The sequence below is a fragment of the Mesoplodon bidens genome (genome assembly GCF_964165515.1).
Source record: "Mesoplodon bidens genome assembly, chromosome: X".
Classification (NCBI taxonomy): Eukaryota; Metazoa; Chordata; class Mammalia; order Artiodactyla; family Ziphiidae; genus Mesoplodon; species Mesoplodon bidens.
Window position 1 is genome coordinate 41,387,678 of NC_138163.1, and position 20,551 is coordinate 41,408,228.

Consider the following 20,551-nt stretch of genomic DNA (forward strand, 5'->3'; position numbering starts at 1 on the left):
TTAGCTTCATCTATTAGTCCAATAGCACATATTAAACTTCCTCTTCTGTACTTGTTCCTAAAATAGGAAATCCAGAAAAGTCCTTTCTGCCTACAAATACGGAAATTTTAAGCTGAGAGTATATAAGATGGGGTTAAAATAAAATAGAAAAATGAATAAGTGCCTAATAAATATTAAATGCCTTTCCTTTAGTTCCCCTTCAAGGTTTTTGCTATGTAATTTTGAGGAGAAACTTTTTTTTTTATTAGCTAGTGAATTCTTTTGGGCTCCAAAATGATCTTGATCTAGAATAAGGAATACTTTTGCTCTACAGAAGGTGTCCTGATGTAGTTATCTCGTGTACCTACTAATTCAGAATACTTCCTTTCCTGCTTCATTCTGAATAGAGTTAAAAATCCACAGTAGCTTTGATCTTTTAATTACATAGTAAACAGTGATAAATAATCTACAATGGTTTGGGCTCATTTGAAATTGTACACACTTCCATAAAGACCCTCAAATATCTCTTGCCAAGTAATTAAAGAATAAAAATAAAGATACATAGGCTGGTAATTAAAATTCTGCTTTCACTACCTATTTTACGAAATATTTCTCAGTGAGAAGATCCATACTAGAAAAAAATCTCATTTAACCTTGATTGTCTTGGTGATATTCTTATTAAAAAGAAACAGTGGCATCAAGTCATGGAAAAACAATTTATGAATTGTATTTTTGGAACTTAGTGTTATGTGAATAATGGGTGAGTAGCTTGCATTTGCTATATTTTGAATACAGAAAAATTAGAGTGCAAAGATTTTAGATTTCTGATATCTTTTACCTGGAACATGAAACAAATTTTAGCACTTGCAGAATATAGAAATTTAATTTGACTAAGGAGGAAAAGAAAGAAATCAACTTTTAACAATTAGTCCAAGAACCCGGATACTACACAGTTCAAGCACTGTGTTAGGAATACAAAGATATAAATGAGAACAATTCAGATTCATCTTTGTAAGCGATTCTATTTAGCATATGAAAGACAGCTTTCAAGATTGAATTACTGCCCTTTGAGATAAAGGCTAAGTAGGCTATTCTTATTCATCTCATAATGTTTAAGAGTGAGGGTTTTGGATATACAGTCCATTCATTCTAAGCAAATTTTCTTTTATGTTCACTTAGATGGCAACAAGAGATAAAATGTCTTCTGAGTTGTTAAAATAATATATAATTAATGAGTAAGTTTTTCATCCAGGGTCTCTTAAAAGCACATGTGAAATGTAACCCTGTTGTATGAAATAGTAATTCTTCTTTTCATCTCCCTGTCATTCCTTCTACTTCCGTAATGATAATTTCAGACTCCAAGTAACTCGTTCAAAGTGACATCAGTAGGAAACTTAATGATACAATCTGAAAACATAGGCGGAAACACAGAAAGTATCTAGTGCAACTTCCTATTCAAAGCAGAAGTTCCTTATATAACCTCCGGTAATGGAGTAGTTCCTCTCTTTGAAAGATAGAACTTTTCATTGATAAAGAACATTTTAATGAACCCTAATCTGCTTCTTTCTGTATCTTTTACCATTTATTTTGGTTTTACCTTTTGGAGCTATGAAGAGCCTTCAACTATTTGAAGATATATTATGCCCCTCCCCCACACCCCCTTAATTCTATTTTCTAATCACATGGCAACAAAGGCATTGAAACCTGGGCCTTCAAACTCTGTGTCTGAAGGGGGTGTTAATAGAGTCTAAAATGTACTGAACAGAAATTACTTTGAGCAAAGCTATGTTTCTAAAAGAGTGTCTATCAGCTAAGATGGTGTACAGCACTGATATGTGTAAAACAACTTCATTTATTCATTAAAAAATACCAGATACAGGAATAAATGCTGGGTTACAAGACTGAGAAGGTCACTGGTTAGCCTTTCAGGGAGAAGTTTTTATGTGGATGCCTGAGGACAGAAATTAAGACATCAGCAAATATACTCTAGATCAGCCCTATAGAATGTAAGCCCTGAGGAAACTACAGTAAGTAAAAAAGAAAAAAAAAGAGTTGTTTTACAGAGGGATTTTTGTGAAGAGGGCAAGGACAAGCATTGCTTTTTCCATGTTTAGATAACAAAGTGTGCTACATATTCCTAATTTTTGCAAGGAACACTAAATATAATAAATACTGAAGCAAATGCAGCACCATGTGGTATCCTGAGGGTGTGTAGGTTTGGCTATACCAGGTGACACCACTCAAGACAGGTAAAGCAGCATTCTCATGGAAGGCACGGGTGGTGAAATGGCAGAGCATCAGCAGAGACCACAATGCCTGGTGGGAGATTGTGGATTCCCAACAGACAGGGCGGTACTCAGCAGATGCCCAGCAAATGATGATGGATGCCCAGTGGGTGATGATGGATGACCAGTGAGAGATGATGGATTATCAGCCGATATAGTGAATGGTGGCAGGTGACGGTGGATACATACGTGCTCGATGAAAGCCCAGAACGGTTGCAACAGTGAGTGATGCAAATTGATTTATTCATGATCACATGTGAGATAACTCCTGGGGACTTCTAGAAGTATTTGGAGGGAAGGTGTGTATCTTTCTAGGGGATTGGAGTAACTTTGTTAGCACATGGGGATAACAAGCCAGTGAATTTAGGGTATTGATATCAAGGTTGTTTCTTTTGTGCCCACAAGCTGTGAGTCCTGTCACAAACTTAAATGCTTTTAGGGACCAGGTAGGTTTATAATCAGTGAGTAAGGCAGCGAGGTGTAAGAAAATGGGGAGTAGTAGAAACACAGCAAAGTTGGAACCCATACACAATTAAATAAAAGATATTCAATTTACAAAGTTTAAAAATCATTGGTTAGGGTAAAACAAAACTCACCTGCAGGCAGAAGTCAGATAAAGAGCTGCAAGATAGTGGCATCTGGTTTTGGTGAACACTAAGTACCAATGTCCTAGAGCTTAGTACATCATTTATCTAGGAATGTGGTACCACCTTTACACAAATAAGAAAATTGTTTCATTTTGAGAATGAACGCTAGGTATGCAAATTTTGGATATACGTTAGGTACATGAAAAGATTATCTTCTACTATTTGTTAACCAATTCAAAGAAATCAGAAAGATCCTATTTATCACATGTTTATTTCCATTAACTCTAGCTTTTCTAGAATGTTTAGGATAAAGGCTTTTTCACTCAACATCATTAGAGCTAAATCACATACTTTAAAAATTATATTTTAATGATAATGTTATAAATATAATGCTGTGTTAATATTATAATTATATCAATATTGATAATACTTTTAGGGCTTCCCTGGTGGCGCAGTGGTTGAGAGTCTGCCTGCCGATGCAGGGGACACGGGTTCGTGCCCCGGTCCGGGAAGATCCCACATGCCACAGAGCGGCTGGGCCCATGAGCCATGGCTGCTGAGCCTGCGTGTCTGGAGCCTGTGCTCCGCAATGGGAGAGGCCACAACAGTGAGAGGCCCGCGTACCGCAAAAAAAAAAAAAAAAAAAGAATTCCCTAGTGAAACTATCTGTATCTGATGTTTTTTTTTGTGTGGTAGGTTCTTGATAACTTTATTTCTTCTACTGAAATTGTTCTCTTTCTTTCTATATCTAATGAGGTCAATTTTGCTAACCTGGTTTTCCGTGGGAAACTACCTGTTTTTTTTAATGTTCTCAATTGATTTGCATATAAACCTACAAAGTAATCTAATTTTTAAAATTTACTTTGCTTCAATGGTTATTTTCCTTGTTATTTCTTATTTTGAATATTTATGTTTCTTCCTTTTTCCTTGTTCAGTTAGCTAGTGTTTTTATTTTGTTTAAAAGTTGCTTTTTAAAAAAGCAGGATTTTGATTTATTAATTAGGTATATTGTTTTTCTATTCTCTACCTAATTAATTTCTGCTTTTATCTTTAGTTTGTTTCTTTGTGCTTTCTTTTCAGTTACTTTGCACTTCTTTTTCAAGGTTGCTTTCTAGGAATTTAATTCATTTGTGTACCTTCATTTTTACTTATAAAGGTGATGAAGGCTATGAATTTTCCTTTGATCATCGCTTAAGTATATTCTATAGATTTTGATATGTAGTGTGTATTCTATCATATTTCTAAAGTAGTCTGTTCAGTTTGCATTTGTCCTTTTGATCAACAGTTTAAAATTTGTTATAACTTCAAGATCAGATGGTCTTTAAACTTTTGTTGTTAATACTTTCTAGCGTTATTGTGTTCTTATCAGAAAGTAGTTTTCATAATAGTTTTACTTTTCTAATATTTTCTTTGTGGCCTAATGGATAATTAATTTTTGTGAGTGTTCCATGAACTGGTGAAGAATGTATATGTTCTATGATAAGGGTATAAAGTTTAATATACATCCATAAGACATACATGTCCAGTTTTTTTGTACTGAGTATGATATGTTAAAGTCTCCCATTAGCAGAATGTGTCCATAAATGTATCCTTCCATGTTCTTTAGTTTTTGCTTTTAAAAGAGCATTGCTGTGTTATTGGGGGCATAGATATTCTTAACTGCTATATACTTGTTAATTGCAGCTTTTTATCATAAGTAAGCATCCTTTTTGGGAAAAAAAAAGCATCATTTTTTTTTTTACTCTTACTGTTTTTTTAATTTTTCATTTAAAATTTACTTTGTCAGATATCAACATCACAATTTCTGTTTTCTTAGTGTTTCTATTTGCTTAGTATACCTTTGCCCATCCCTTTATTTTAACTGTTATGATTCACTGGGTCATGAGTTCCTCTAAATATAGAGTATAGTTGGGTAATTTGTTGTAAGCCAACTTGAAAATCTTTTATTTTTAATGGTAAGTTAGGTTCATACAAGTGTATTGCTATTACTGGTATGTTTGTTTTCAACTCTGTCATTGTATCATGGTATAATGTTGAGAGCATTGTTTTATTTTCTTGTGTTTCTTCCTCTACTTGACTTTTTTTTTTTTTACTCTTCTATTAATTGCATTTCTTTTGGTTTTAGATAGGTTTGTCTTTTTTTTTTCTAGTGGTTAACCTTATATCATGTTTATATCATGTTTTCTTTACATCCTGTTTAATACTCTTAGACCTCTCTTTTCTTATGAAATCTAGTTTTTCTGGTTTACCATTTTTTGGAGTCATATAAATTAACACCCATCTTTTGTTTATAGAAAAATCAATGAAATTATTCTACTTTCTTCTTTCTCTTTCCCTCCCAATTTTTGGTTGCATTGCTTCTAAGTTGTTAGAGTATATAACAAATAATATATATCATATAAGATATGACAGTATTCTTATGCCCTTATACCACCTTTATTTCTGTCTTAGCTCTAAAATTAAATATATTAAACACTCATGATCCATCTTTTTGAGGAAAAGTTCCCAATCATCCCTTTGTTAGATGAATCTTATCCATTATTCAGTTTCTTAAGAAGGACTTATGGGTTCAGAATTCTCTGGGTTTAAAAAATATTAAACTTTTTACAGCCTTGATGGCCAACTTGTCTGGATACAAAATCTTGGTTAGAAACTTTGAGTATTTTTCTTTTTTAAATTTCAGGTATAACTTACATACAGTAAAATTCACCCTTTTAAAACTGCATACTAGAATATATAGTTTTTTTAATTTTGAGAAATATATATACAACCACTACCACAATCAAGATATAGAACAGTTCCATACTACCAAAGTAAATGCCCCTTTGGAGTCAGCATCGCACGTTCAGACCCTGGGAACTAATGATCTGTTTTCTGTCTTTATAGATTTACTTTTGAAAGAATATCCTATAAGTGGTTGACCTTTATAAAAATATTGCTTCATTGTTGCTTTGTTTTGTTATTTTTTAAAAATTATGAAGCCAGTCTAATTCTCTTGCTTTTGTAAATTTTTTTTTTTTTCGGTATGCAGGCCTCTCACCGCTGCGGCCTTTCCCATTGCAGAGCACAGGTCCCAGACGTGCAGGCTCAGCGGCCATGGCTCACGGGCCCAGCCGCTCCACGGCATGTGGGATCTTCCCGGACCGGGGCATGAACCCACGTCCCCTGCATTGGCAGGCAGACTCCCAACCACTGCACCACCAAGGAAGCCCTATTTCTTATTTTTGCCTGAAGATTTTTCTTTCTATTTAAAACCTAATGTCTCAGATACATCTCAGAGTTGATTGTTCTAGGTCAAATTTTTGGTACTGGGTTGGCCCTATCAATATGTACATTTAGACCCTCTTTTATTTCTGGAAAACTTTCCAGGATTATAGTTCTAAATATTAATTCTGTTCCATTATATTTTTTTCTTTTTAAGGATTCTCATTATACACACATTGGATCTTTTATTTGCTGGTGTTCCATCTCAAACACTTTCTTTTTGACCTCTTTTACTTCTTTCTTCATCTCATTTTCATTCTTTCTGTTGTTTCCCTGTTCTTCTTTAGTGCCCCTTATTAAGTTTTCATATTAATCTATTCTTCTTTAGGCACTTTTAATTTAACGTTCATTCCAATATGATTTTATCTTTTTCTCCTATTTTATTCTCTTGGGTTCAATCAACTTTTGCTCTATGTTGACCAATTTTTTTATCCATTTCTTTTCTTAGTTTTTAGATTTCTACTTCAAGGTTTTGTTTTTTTTTAAATAGATATGTCTTTAAATGTTTGAGAAAATTTAGTTTATCTTGAAGTATTTTGTTACAGCTTTCTTGTTTTTTGATCATTCTTTATTTGTGGGAACTTTCATCAAATGGCTTTTTTTTTATTATCATGTTCTGCTTTCTTTTTATAGTAGCTTGGTGTAGATGAAAGTTGGTTGCATCTTTGAATTTGTATGAACATGGCTAGCAGTTTGTGGGTGGTTTCCATGGCTAGCAGTTTGTGGGTAGTTTCCAAGATTCCAAGCTCTGGAGCACCCTTTTCTCTTCATGTAACAAAGTATGATTTCTTTATTGGAGGAGTTTTGGGGTACAGTGGAGGGCAGTGGGGAGAGGGTTGATGGGTTCTTACACGTTGACATTTTTTTGTCTTGTAAGATGATGAAATTTCCCCTCTTGTTTCTTTTTCCCTTCACTGTGCATCTTTTTTCAAGTCACCTCTCCCTTTTAACCCTTTTGTACCTCCAAAGAGTTCCTCTCCAACACTGCTTTCTTGAGTCCTATGTACACTTCTAAGTCAATTCTCTAAAGGATGAGCTTCCAGAGAAGTTTCTCAGAATTTTCATACTTGGGGTAGACTTTCTTTCTTATGATGATTTTAGATCAATCTTAGGCTTCCTACTAGCTTTCCTCCTCTCTCTTTCATCTAGTATTTACTGGACTGCCCTTCCTCTTCACAACAGCACGTGGTGGGAGCCTAATAGAGAGCTCATTGTGATCTCTTATTTATTTTCTACTTAAAGATAATTTGAAATTTGGATGTTCTCCAAATTAGGTGGTGGTATTGTGTAGTTTTATTTGTTTTTGTTGTTCTTTATTGCTTGGGGGTGTGGTGATGGATGTGTTAGGATATTTGGATTTAGGCTGATGCCATTTTTTGACCACCAATATATTTTTAAGGGAGAAACTGGCAAAATGAAACAGACACCACAAGACAAAGTATACCTTCTAAAGCACATTCATTCCAGTGACCTTTTCTTACATAATTTGGAGCTATAGTTTGGTAAAATGCTCACAGAGAAGGTAAAATACTTATACTTTGAGATTAATGCATCATTCAAACTCAGTAAATATAAGGAAAGCATATTTCCTGAGAACACTATTTATAAAATGCCTATTGAGACAATCTATTACCATTGTGTATTTAGAACAGGATAATTAATTTGTAAGTTCCATGTGAGATTATTTTCTAGATGCAGTAATCTTCTTTTAGGACTTGAGAACTAGATACACTTTCAGTATCAGTCCTTCCAGTCTAATTCCATTACACACTCCAGGGAAAAGGGAGTCTATTTCACTCCCTTGTGAGATGAGCATATTGGCAATGAAATTCAAACTGGGTTCTCCAACTCCCTAGGAAAGAAACTTTGCATTATAGTATAAGTGGTTTTGATTGTTCTTAATAAATATTAGTTAGAAACAAAAGTTAGGATAAAATGAATAGGGCAAAGATATGGCAGAAAATCAAAAGAAAAATGAAAAGCTCCCTAAAATCATATATCAAAACTTTCAGTGCTTGAATTTTTATTGTGATAATATGACCTTGAACTTATATAATTAGAAATTAATTTTTATCACTGTCTCCTTTTAAAAACATGAATTATAGACTCTAGGAAGAAGAATAACTGTTATTGAGTGCTTATTATATGCCAAGCACTTAGTTTGTCAATATTTAAGAAGATTACTTAAAATATGTTTTTAAAGATGATGAGCCTTGGGGACCTTCAAGATGGCAGCGGAGTAAGATGAGGAGATCACCTTCCTCCCCACAAATACATAAAAAATACATCTACTCAGGTTTCGGAGGCTCAGGTTTCAGAGGTCAGATCCCAGGGAGAGGGACGGGGGTTTGCTGCATGAAGACAGCCTGAAGGGGGCTAGTGCACCACAGCTAGCCAGGAGGGAGTCTGGGAAGAAGTCTGGACCTGCCTAAGAGGCAAGAGACCATTGTTTCCGGGTGCACGAGGAGAGGGGATTCCTTCCCTGTCTGCCCACAGAAGGCAGAGCACCACCTAAATGAGCTCCAGAGACAGGCGCAAGCCGTGGGTATCAGCTTGGACCCCACAGACCGGCATGAGACGTTAATGCTGCTGCTGCAGCCACCAAGAATCCTGTGTACAAGCACAGGTCACTATCCACAGCCCCCTGGGAGCCTGTACAGCCCGCCACTGTCAGGGTCCTCTGATCCAAGGAGAACTTCCCTGGGAGAACATACGGTGTGCCTCAGGCTGTTGCAACGTCATGCCAGCCTCTGCCGCTGAGGTTTGCCCCACATTCCAATTATAACTACTGTTATAACTATGCCTCCTGCCCCCTGGCATGAATGAGCCAGAGCCCCCTAATCAGCTGCTGCTTTAACTCCGTCCTGTCTGGGCCAGAACAGATGCTGAGGGCGAGCTACATGCAGAGGTGGGGCCAAAACCAAAGCTAAACCCCAGGAGCTGTGCGAACAAAGAAGAGAAAGGGAAATTTCTCCGTACAACCTCAGGAGCAGTGGATTAAATCTCCACAATCAACTTGATGTACCCTGCATCAGTGGAATACCTGAATGGACAATGAATCATCCCAAAATTGAGGTGGTGGACTTGGGGAGCAACTGTAGACTTGGGGTTTGCTGTCTGTGACTGATTTGTTTCTGATTTCTTATGTTTATCATAGTATAGTTCTCAGCACTTGTTATCATTGGTGGATTTGTTTATTGGTTTGGTTGCTCTCTTTTTTTAAATTATTATTTTATTTTAATATTTATTTATTTATTATTGTTTTTTTCTTTCTTTTTTTCTCCCTTTTCTTCTGAGCTGTGTGTCTTGACAGGGTCTTGGTGGTCCGGCCTGGTGTCAGGCCTTAGCCTCTGAGGTGGGACACCCGAGTTCAGGACATTGGACCACCAGAGATGTCCCAGCCCCACATAATATCAATTCGTGAAAGTTCTCCTGGAGGTCTCCATCTCAACACTAAGACCCAGCTCACCCCAAGGGCCAGCAAGCTCCAGTGCTGGATGCGCCATGCCAAAAAACTAGCAAGACAGGAACACAACCACACCCATTAGCAGAAAGCCTGCCTAAAATCATACTAAGTTCACAGACACCCCAAAACACACTGCCAGATGCAGCCCTGACCACCAGAAAGACAAGATCCAGCCCCACCCACCAGAACACAGGCACCAGTCCCCTCCACCAGGAAGCCTACACAACCCACTGAACCAACCTCACCCACTGGGGGCAGACACCAAAAACAGTGGGAACTACGAACCTGGAGCCTGCAAAAAGGAGACCCCAAACACAGTATTTTAAACAAAATGAGAAGACAGAGAAACATGCAGCATGAAGGAGCAAGGTAAAAACCCAATAGACCTAACAAATGAAGAGGAAATAGGCAGGCTACCTGAAAAAGAATTCAGAGTAATGATAGTAAAGATGATCCAAAATCTTGGAAATAGAATGGAGAAAATACAAGCAACGTTTAACAAGGACCTAAAAGAACTAAAGACGAAACAATAATGAACAACACAGTAAATGAAATTAAAAATTCTCTAGAAGGAATCAATAGCAGAATAAATGAGGAAGAAGAACGGATAAGTGACCTGGAAGATAAAATAGTGGAAATAACTACCGCAGGGCAGAATAAAGAAAAAGAATGAAAAGAATTGAGGATAGTCTCAGAGTCTGCTGGGACAATATTAAAGGCAACAACATTCAAATCATAGGGGTTCCAGAAGAAAAGAGAAAAAAAGGGACTGAGAAAATATTTTAAGAGATTATAGTTGAAAACTTCCCTAATATGGGAAAGGAAACAGTCAATCATGTCCAGGAAGCACAGAGAATCCCATACAGGATAAATCCAAGGAGAAACATGCCAAGACACATATTAATCAAACTATCTAAAATTAAGTACAAAGAAAAAAATTTTAAAAGCAACAAGGGAAAAGCAACAAATAATATACAAGAGAATTCCCATAAGGTTAACAGCTGAACTTTCAGCAGAAACTCTGCAAGCCAGAAAGGAGTGGCAGGATATAGTTAAAGTGATGAAAGGTAAAAACCTACAACCAAGATTACTCTACCCACCAAGGATCTCATTCAGATTAGATGGAGAAATTAAAATCATTAAAGACAAGCAAAAGTTAAGAGAATTCAGCACCACCAAATTGGCTTTACAACAAATGCTAAAGGAATTTCTCTAGGCAGGAAACACAAGAGAAGGAAAAGAACTACAATAACAAACCCAAAACAATTAAGAAAATGGTAATAGGAACATACATATCGATAATTACCTTAAATGTAAATGGATTAAATGCTCCCACCAAACGATATAGACTGGCTGAATGGATACAAAACAAGACCCATATATAAGCTGTCTACAAGAGAACCACTTCAGACTTAGGGATACAATACAGACTGAAAGTGAGGGGATGGAAAAAGATATTCCATGCAAATGGAAATCAAAAGATGGCTGGAGTAGCAATTCTTATATCAGACAAAATAGACTTTAAAATAAAGACTATTACAAGAGACAAAGAAGGACGCTACATAATGATCAAGGGATCAATCCAAGAAGAAGATATAGAATTGTAAATATTTATGCACCCAACATAGGAGCACCTCAATGCATAAGGCAATGCTAACAGCCATAAAATGGGAAATCAACAGTAACACAATAATAGTAGGGGACTTTAACACCCCACTTTCATCAATGGACAGATTATCCAAAATGAAAATAAATAAGGAAGCACAAGCTTTAAATGACACATTAAGCAAGATAGACTTAATTGATATTTATAGGACATTCCATCCAAAACCAACAGAATATACTTTCTTCTCAAGTGCTCATGGAACATTCTCCAGGAAAGATTATGTCTTGGGTCACAAATCAAGCCTTGGTAAATTTAAGAACATTGAAATCATATTAAGCATCTTTGCCAACCACAACTCTATGAGACTAGATATCAATTATAGGCAAAAAACTGTAAAAAATACAAACACGTGGAGTCTAAACAGTATGCTACTAAATAACCAAGAGGTCACTGAAGAAATCAAAGAAGAAATCAAAAAATACCTAGAAACAAATGACAATGAAAACACAATGACCCAAAACCTATGAGATGCAGCAAAAGCAGTTCTAAGAGGGATGTTTATAGCAATGAAATCCTACCTCAAGAAACAAGAAACATCTTAAATAAACAACCTAACCTTACACCTGAAGCAATTAGAGAAAGAAGAACAAAAAAACTCCAAAGTTAGCAGAGGGAAAGAAATCATAAATATCAGTTCAGAAATAAATGAAAAAGAAATGAAGGAAATGATAGCAAAGATCAATAAAACCAAAAGCTGGTTCTTTGAGAAGATAAACAAAATTGATAAACAATTAACCAGACTCATCAAGAAAAAGTGGGAGAAGACTCAAATCAACAGAATTAGAAATGAAAAAGGAGAAGTACAACTGACACTGCAGAAATATAAGGGATCATGAGAGATTACTACAAGCAACTATATGCCAAAAAAATGCACAACCTGGAAGAAATGGAAAAATTCTTAGAATAGCACAACATTCTGAGACTGAACCAGGAAGAAACAGAAAATATGAACAGACCAATCACAAGCACTGAAATTGAGGCTGTGATTAAAAATCTTCCAACAAACAAAAGCCCAGGACCAGATGGCTTCACAGGAGAGTTCTATCAAACATTTAGAGAAGAACGAACACCTACTTCTCAAACTCTTCTAAAAGGTTGCAGAGGAAGGAGCACTCCCAAACTCATTCTATAGGCCACCATCACCCTGATACCAAAACCAGACAAAGATGCCATAAAAAATGAAACCTACAGGTCAACATCGCTGATGAACATAGATGCAAAAATCCTCAACAAAATACTAGCAAACAGAATCCAACAGCACATTAAAAGGATCATACACCATGATCAAGTGGAGTTTATCCCAGGAATGCAAGGATTCTTCATTATACACAATTCAATCAATGTGATACACCATATTAACAAATTGCAGGATAAAAACCATATGATAATCTCAGTAGATGCAGAAAGAGCTTTTGACAAAATTCAACACCCATTTATGATAAAAACTCTCCAGAAAGTAGACATAGAGGGAACTTACCTTAATATAATAAAGCCCATGTATGACAAACCCACAGCCAACATTGTTCTCAAAGGTGAAAAACTGAAACCATTTCCTCTAAGATCAGGAACAAGACAAGGTTGCCTGTTCTCACTGCTGTTATTCATCATAGTTTTGGAAGTTTTAGCCACAACACTCAGAGAAGAAAAAGAAATAAAAGGAATCCAAATTGGAAAAGAAGTAAAACTGTCACTGTTTGCAGTTTACATGATAGTATACATAGAGAATCCTAAGATGCTACCAGAAAACTACTAGAGCTAATCAATGAATTTGGTAAAGTAGCAGGATACAAAATGAGTGCACAGAAATCTCTTGCATTCCTATACACTAATAATGAAAAATCTGAAAGAGAAATGAAGGAAACACTCACATTTACTCTTGCAACAAAAAGAATAAAATACCTAGGAATAAACTTACCTAAGGAGGCAAAAGACCTGTATGCAGAAAAGTATAAGACACTGATGAAAAAATCAAAGGTGATACAAACAAATGGAGAGATATACCATGTTCTTGGATTGGAAGAATCAACATTGTGAAAATGACCATACTCCCCAAAGCAATCTACAGATTCAGTGCAATCCCTATCAAGTTACCAATGGCATTTTTCACAGACCTGGAACAAAAATTTTACAATTTGTATGGAAACACAAAAGACCCTAAATAGCCAAAGCAATCTTGGGAAAGAAAAACGGAGCTGGAGGAATCAGGCTCCCTGACTTCAGTCTATACTACAAAGCTACAGTAATCAAAACAGTATGGTACTGGCACAAAAACAGAAATATAGATCAATGGAACAGGATAGAAAGCCCAGAGATAAACCCATGCACATATGGCCACCTTATCTTTGTTAAAGGAGGCAAGAATATACAATGGAGAAAAGACAGTATCTTCAATAAGTGGCACTGGGAAAACTGGACAGCTACATGTTAAAGAATGAAATTAGAACACTTACTAACACCGTATACAAAAATAAACTCAAAATGGATGGAAGACCTAAATGTAAGGACAGGCACTACAAAACTCTTAGAGGAAAACATTAGGCAGAACACTCTATGAATAAATCACAGCAAGATCTGTTGTGAAATGGAAATATAAACAAAAATATACTAATGGGACCTAAGGAAACCTAAAAGCTTTTGCACAGCAAAGTAAACCATAAACAAGATGAAAAGGCAACTGTCAGAATGGGAGAAAATATTTGCAAGTGAAGCCAATGACAAAGGATTAATCTCCAAAATATACAGTCAGCGCATGCAGCTCAATATCAAAAAACAAACAACCCAATCCAAAAATGGGCAGAAGACCTAAATAGACATTTCCTCAAAGAAGGTATACAGATTACCAACAAACACATGAAAGGATGCTCAGCATCACTAATCATTAGAGAAATGCAAATCAAAACTTCAATGAGATATCACCTCATACCAGTCAGAATGGCCATCATCAAAAAACCTAGAAACAATAAATGCTGGAGAGGGTGTGGAGAAAAGGGAACACTCTTGCACTGTTGGTGGGAATGTAAATTGATACAGCCACTATGGAGAACAGTATGGGGGTTCCTTAAAAATCTAAAAATAGAACTAGCATATGACCCAGCAATCCCACTACTGGGCATATACCCTGAGAAAACCATAATTCAAAAAAGAGTCATGTACCACAATGTTCATGCAGCTCTGTTTACAATAGCCAGGACATGGAAGTAACCTAAGTATCCATCAACAGATGAGTGGATAAAGAAGATGTGACACATATATACAATGGAATAGTACTCATCCATAAAAGGAAACAAAATTGAGTTATTTGTATTAAGGTGAATGGACCTAGAGTCTGTCATACAGAGTGAAGTAAGTCAGAAAGAGAAAAACAAATACCGTATCCTAACACATATATATGGAATCTAAAAAAAAAAGTTCTGATGAACCTAGGGGCAGGACAGTAGTAAAGACACAGATATAGTGAATGGACTTGAGGACACAGTGAGGGAGAAGGGTAAGCTGGGATGAAGTGAGAATAACATTGACATATATACATGTAAAATAGATAGCTATCTATTTTACATGTATATATTTACCACATGTAAAATAGATAGCTAGTGGGAAGCAGCTGCATAGCACAGCGAGATCAGCTCGGTGCTTTTTGACCACCTAGAGGGGTGGGATAGGGAGAGTGGGAGAGAAACAGAAGAGGGAGGGGATATGGGGATATATTATACATATAGCTGATTCACTTTGTTATACAGTAGAAACTAACACACCATTGTAAAGCAATTATACTCCAATAAAGATGTTAAAAAAAAGATGATGAGCTTCTTTCACCTTTGTATAAAAGCTGGTACTAGGTATGTGTACTGCCCAGAACATAGGGGTAGGCACATGTTTCTTTCACTGTAACATTCTGTATATTGGAAGGCAATTGTCATTGTTTACAAATGACACTGAGCAGTAGAGTATCTATATATGATTTTAATGTATTATAAAACATTTGTTTTGCTTTTTCAAGAGTCTGCTACTGATTTATTTAATAAATATGATACATACATCCAATTTCTTCTGTCACACAATTTTCTTTTTTCTTTATTTTCCAAATGATACGAGTAGAATAATTAACTTTCTGATTTTTTACGATACCTGCCACAGATTTATGACATGATCTGAGATCAAAATACTAATAAATTTGTACTTACCATAAAGGATTGCAAGCAGAGACAGTGGCATGACAAGTAGTCCCACTAGCATATCAGCAATGGCTAGGGACATTAAGAAATAATTGGTGGCATTGTGCAGTTTCTTTTCCAAGCTTACTGCCATGATAACGAGAATGTTGCCACCTATTGTCAAGATTATTATTATGACGATTGAAAGTGCTGGCCAGTTTTGTACCCCGTCTGGGAATTTGAAGCGTCCACCATCGGAGGTATTGAAAATGTCAGTTACTATGGCTGCTACTGGGCTCACAGAAATATCACATTGCCAAACCAATAGGCCAATCAGGTGCACACTGAAAATTAAGAAAAAAATAATCAGGTATATATTATATTGCTTGTACCTAATAAATTACTTATATAAATCAACTGCTTTTCCTTTAACAATCATTATTATCATCATCATCATTTCTACTCTCAATTAAACCTCAGTATCTCTTCTTTCTCTCCCCACATACTTTTATTGAATGCTTAGTATGAGTCAGGCACTTAGCTTACTGAAATATATATGTATAATCTCATTTGATCTCATACAACATCCTCATGAAGTCAGTACTGATCTATATCTATTATGTATAAGCAGAGACTGAGGTTCAGAGAAGTTAAGTAACTTTCTCAAGGAAATATAGCCAGTAAGTAGCAGGGGCAGGGTCCGTACTCAAGTCCCCTTGAATTCAAAGCCTGTGTTTTAGACTTTCACTCTCTACACTCAATCTGAAACCACAGTATTGTTTGACTTGCTGAGTGACTTTATGCTGGCCCATAATTTCTTAATATCTGTCCTGTAAATTTTCCTTCTACCTGACACTCTCCCCATTTCTGTCCTATGTTTTCTGGTGTTGTTCTAGGTTAGAAAATGATTTGTGGTGATAATTAACTCCTACGGGTTTGCTGCTTTCCTATGCTGGAAAAGAAATCTCTTAAGTCATTGAAAATGTACACCTCTCATGATGGTACTTATGTAGATTTTTACTGGTAGGAATTTCAGGCCAAGTGGCAGACTAATGCAAGAGAGTAGTTATGTTTTGTACATTCCAAGTTAATTTCTCCCGATGGTGATATGAGATTTATTCAAGTTTCATACATTAAGTCCTTAAAGTGTCACATGAAACTAATATTTATTTTCCTTAATAAGATAAACAAGAAAGATAAGTATATTCAATAGTTCCTGCTTAAAAGCAAGAATTATTATCTGTGAATGACTGTCTTATGTGTATTCTATGTTCAGTAATAGTTATTTAATGAATACTAAGTAACAACTATACTATATGTACTAGTTGTTAAACCCTGATATTATTTATAGAGAAGAAAATTTCCTCTACTGGTACAATATGTGCTAACCAATTCTCTATGCAAGAAAATTGCATGGGGGATGACACATGACATTACAAAATCCAGAGTCTGTGAGTTCTCCATGTAAAAGTTTTGATTTCATTATCTCATTCACTTGTTCTTTGAGCTAAAAATACTATTTCTACACGGAAAATATATGTGTGATTAGACTGACTATCACTTATCAATCATCAGAGAAACTTGCAGTAGTAACACTAGATGATTATGATTATCATAATTGTATCTATAATATTATACACACACACACACATACACACACACACACCATACTTTCTGAACCAAAACTGGAACACTGAACCTGAAAAATTATTGGCCTTATTTAAACTTAAGTAAAATATTATAATAATTTTCTACCATGTTTAAAAATTATTTCTCTTAATATCTTATTAATATACTTTATGTATTTTAACATAATGAAGAAATCATGAAAATATTTTGACTTTCTCATTCTACAAGAGGTGAAAACTAGTACTTCGGACATTTAGCTTAAAACTACTTCCTCATTAGTCAAAGCTGCCTGATATCCTAAGCATCGTGTCGGTGAGAGATATACATAGTAATTTTTTTCAAATAATGAGAAGTAATCATTAATTTCTTTGCAACGCTGGATGTATTCTTTTTTCCTGGGACATAAAAAATAAGCTAAAATAATATGTAATTCAAAAAATCTATATCCTAATTAATTTGTGGTTAAAGTGAATAGAAATTATTGAAATAAAGGACCAAATAAATAGAAGCAAGGTATTTGCTTTCAGCTTTGATTATTCTGTCACTGTATTTGTTGCATTTGGCATGTGGCCAATGTCCTGGCTACATGACCTAAATGATTTTTTTTGACCAGTCACTTAACCTCTCAGAAGATCAATTTCCTCATCTTTACAATGAGGATGATCTTTATCACATTATTGTTGTGAAAATTAAATGATACATGTAAAGTCTCAAAATAATACCTTTGTCGTAATAGGCCCTCAGTAAATGTTGGAGCTTACCTTCTTTCTGCCTTCAAAGTTAAACAAAAGTATTTTGTGGTAGCTATACCCTAACTCAATGTACTTCAAAATTTGTCAAGAATTTAAGTCCTGGTTTTCTTTTAAGAAGGTACTTATTTATGCAGAACTGGCTCAGATAGTAATTTTAAATCCAAGGTCTTTTCTGGCCTAGCTGTTGAAAAACATGTTCTTCTGAAATTAAAAAAAAAATCTGGTTTAAATTAGTTGATGATCATTTCAAGTAGTCCCACAAGACTTTATGCTCACAATAATATGCTGCATCTTCAACCGTCAGTTGCAGAATCACAAATATATTTATTCTTAAGCCTAGATAATATGGTCCTAACAGGATATGCAGTGCAACTTCAAATTTTCTCAGTAAATTGTGAAAACATCTAAATCCTTTCACATTTCTGTAAAAATGGTAGAAGAATGCAAAATAAAATTGTATATAACAAAAGTACATGAAAAACTATGTCCAATTATGAATTTTATGATTTGAGTATCTTAGAACTTTGGGGTAGAAAACCACTTAAAACATTCATCTTGCCTACCTCTGCTGGTCAAATATATTTTTACTTTTTATTAAAGAGTCCATGAGACAAATACTGAATTATTGAGGAAGCTTGTAGAATCTAAATATATCTTTTGTGAATTATTAAATAAAGTAATGGTGTTGGGAAAAATCCTGACAGAGTTTTTACTTCAGTTTCCTGGTTTCAATTCAATTCAATTTAATAAATTCTTATTGAGCACTACTTATGAGCAAATTATTATGATTTTTACTGCAGTCAATCCTATTTTCTACTGTATTGTAATCAAGAATTGGCTGTATTGTAATTAAACCTAATTTCTAACATTTACATGCTCAGTGAAAAACATACATTCCTTTTACAGAAGAGGAGTAGTCTAGGTCTTGTTTCTAAAGCTTATGTTGATTGCTATTAAGCCCATAGATAGTGGGAAGCAGCCGCATAGCACAGGGAGATCAGCTCGATGCTTTGTGACCGCCTGGAGGGGTGGGATAGGGAGGGTGGGAGGGAGGGAGACGCAAGAGGGAAGGGATGTGGGAACAGATGTATATGTATGACTGATTCACTTTGTTATAAAGCAGAAACTAATTAAAAAAAATAAAGAGCTGTGGCAAAAAGGCAAAAAAAATAAAAAAATAAATATAACCCATTGGGGGAAAAAGTCTCATAAAATATGTGCACAAAAATCACAATTTCTATCTGAACAGTTCAAATAACTTATTCATTGCTACTAAGTTTTGAATGAAAATATCTGACATTCTTAGTAGATAAACAAAATTGTAATTTGATTTAAAAGTCTGAGTACATTTTAAATCTACTGAGTTTTTGCATGGCATATGACAATGGGCGTTAGTAGAAGAGATGAATGATCCCTTGTTTCTCTTAATGTAATGGAAAAAATTCTATGTGAATTCTTTAATTCCATAGCAGAATAATTTGGTACCCTTTAAGGTAGCTCTGCATTTGGTATATGGATCAAGGGCTATATACTAAGTTGTCCTTTCATTTTCCCAGACCTGGCTCTTCTTTTCCCTTCTTTATCACTGTCCTTCACCCTTTCCTTTTCCTCTCTGCTCTAGTTTTCTTGGAACCATGTATCCTTGAGGCTATCATCACTACAATGTACAGTGACATCCAAGATGGGCTATAATGGTACATACTGCCGAGGATCCAGTGTTGATGTACTTTATATCTACACTGCTCTGTAAACTTTTTCCTCAGTGAGCACTTTTATAGAAATCACAGAGGAGATTGTGCAGGAGCAAGGTGATTCAAGGCTTCTCAGTTGTACTGATCAGAGTTTACAGAGCCCTGGATCTTGTTTTCCATGCCCCCATTCCTCAAAGAGTAGGTTTAGAAGAAAGCAAACCAACCTTTTACTAAGTTAAAAAGAAGATATACCTGGATTAGATCATGTTTTGAATTGCTTAGTGCTTGAATTCAATGCTTTCCTTATCACTTTTATGTTATGTTCTATTGACTTTAACTACTAGTTCATTGCTTCAAGGCTACATCCTGTCCAGCTACATCCTCCAACCCCTATTTCCTGACTTCTCTCTCATTCTTTTGCAGCCTTAACTATTTTTCATAAAACCAGAGACTTGTAAAGACATTTATTCTCTTTGCTGTTTAGTTCATGCAGGAAGGAAGAGGAAAGAACCTTTCTTATTTCTACATTTTAACCATACAGAAAGCAACGACAAGTATCAGAATTCTTTTTGTATGATATTACTTGTTTGAACATGAGTGGTTGTGTTTAATTGGAGTTCAAGTTATTGGGTTTTTTCCCATTTATTGTTTTTGAATAGAAAACACCAGTAATATTAGTCTATTGGAATGCAAGTCATTTATACAGATTGAGGCAAATATAGCTGAATAATCATATAAAACCCTTTTTAACATTTTTGAGCGAACCACTATGAAAAGTTATTTTAAAAAAATAATAGGTAATAACATCCTTACAGGAACGAGTGCACTGCCTTCCTCAGGTTCACCATAATTGCTTCAGTCTTAAGCAACCAAAGTTTAAAATTGAGAAGAGGAAATTTAACAGACTGGATTCATTATGCCATCCTTTCTGGGGAGAGAAAAAAGAAAAAGAGAGTTAGTTAAAAGTTTAAATAACTTTAATAACCTTCAATTAAATAAAAGTAAATATATTTATTAAGTGATAAGAAATAATCAATACTACATTTAGCAAACAAGCAAGCATATTATATAAGCGATAAAA

General features: G+C 35.2%; 1 protein-coding gene across 1 annotated transcript in view; it reads right to left on the bottom strand.

Moving 5' to 3' along the window:
* Positions 1–20,318, bottom strand: part of HTR2C (5-hydroxytryptamine receptor 2C) — a gene marked incomplete at both ends in the record, with an annotated part of 129,926 nt that extends 109,608 nt beyond the window's left edge. The window contains 2 exons of the mRNA XM_081221988.1: positions 15,429–15,742; positions 20,284–20,318. Coding sequence (XP_081078114.1) covers positions 15,429–15,742; positions 20,284–20,318 — 349 coding nt within the window. The remainder of the gene's footprint in view (positions 1–15,428; positions 15,743–20,283) is intronic.
* Positions 20,319–20,551: the final 233 nt, after the last annotated feature.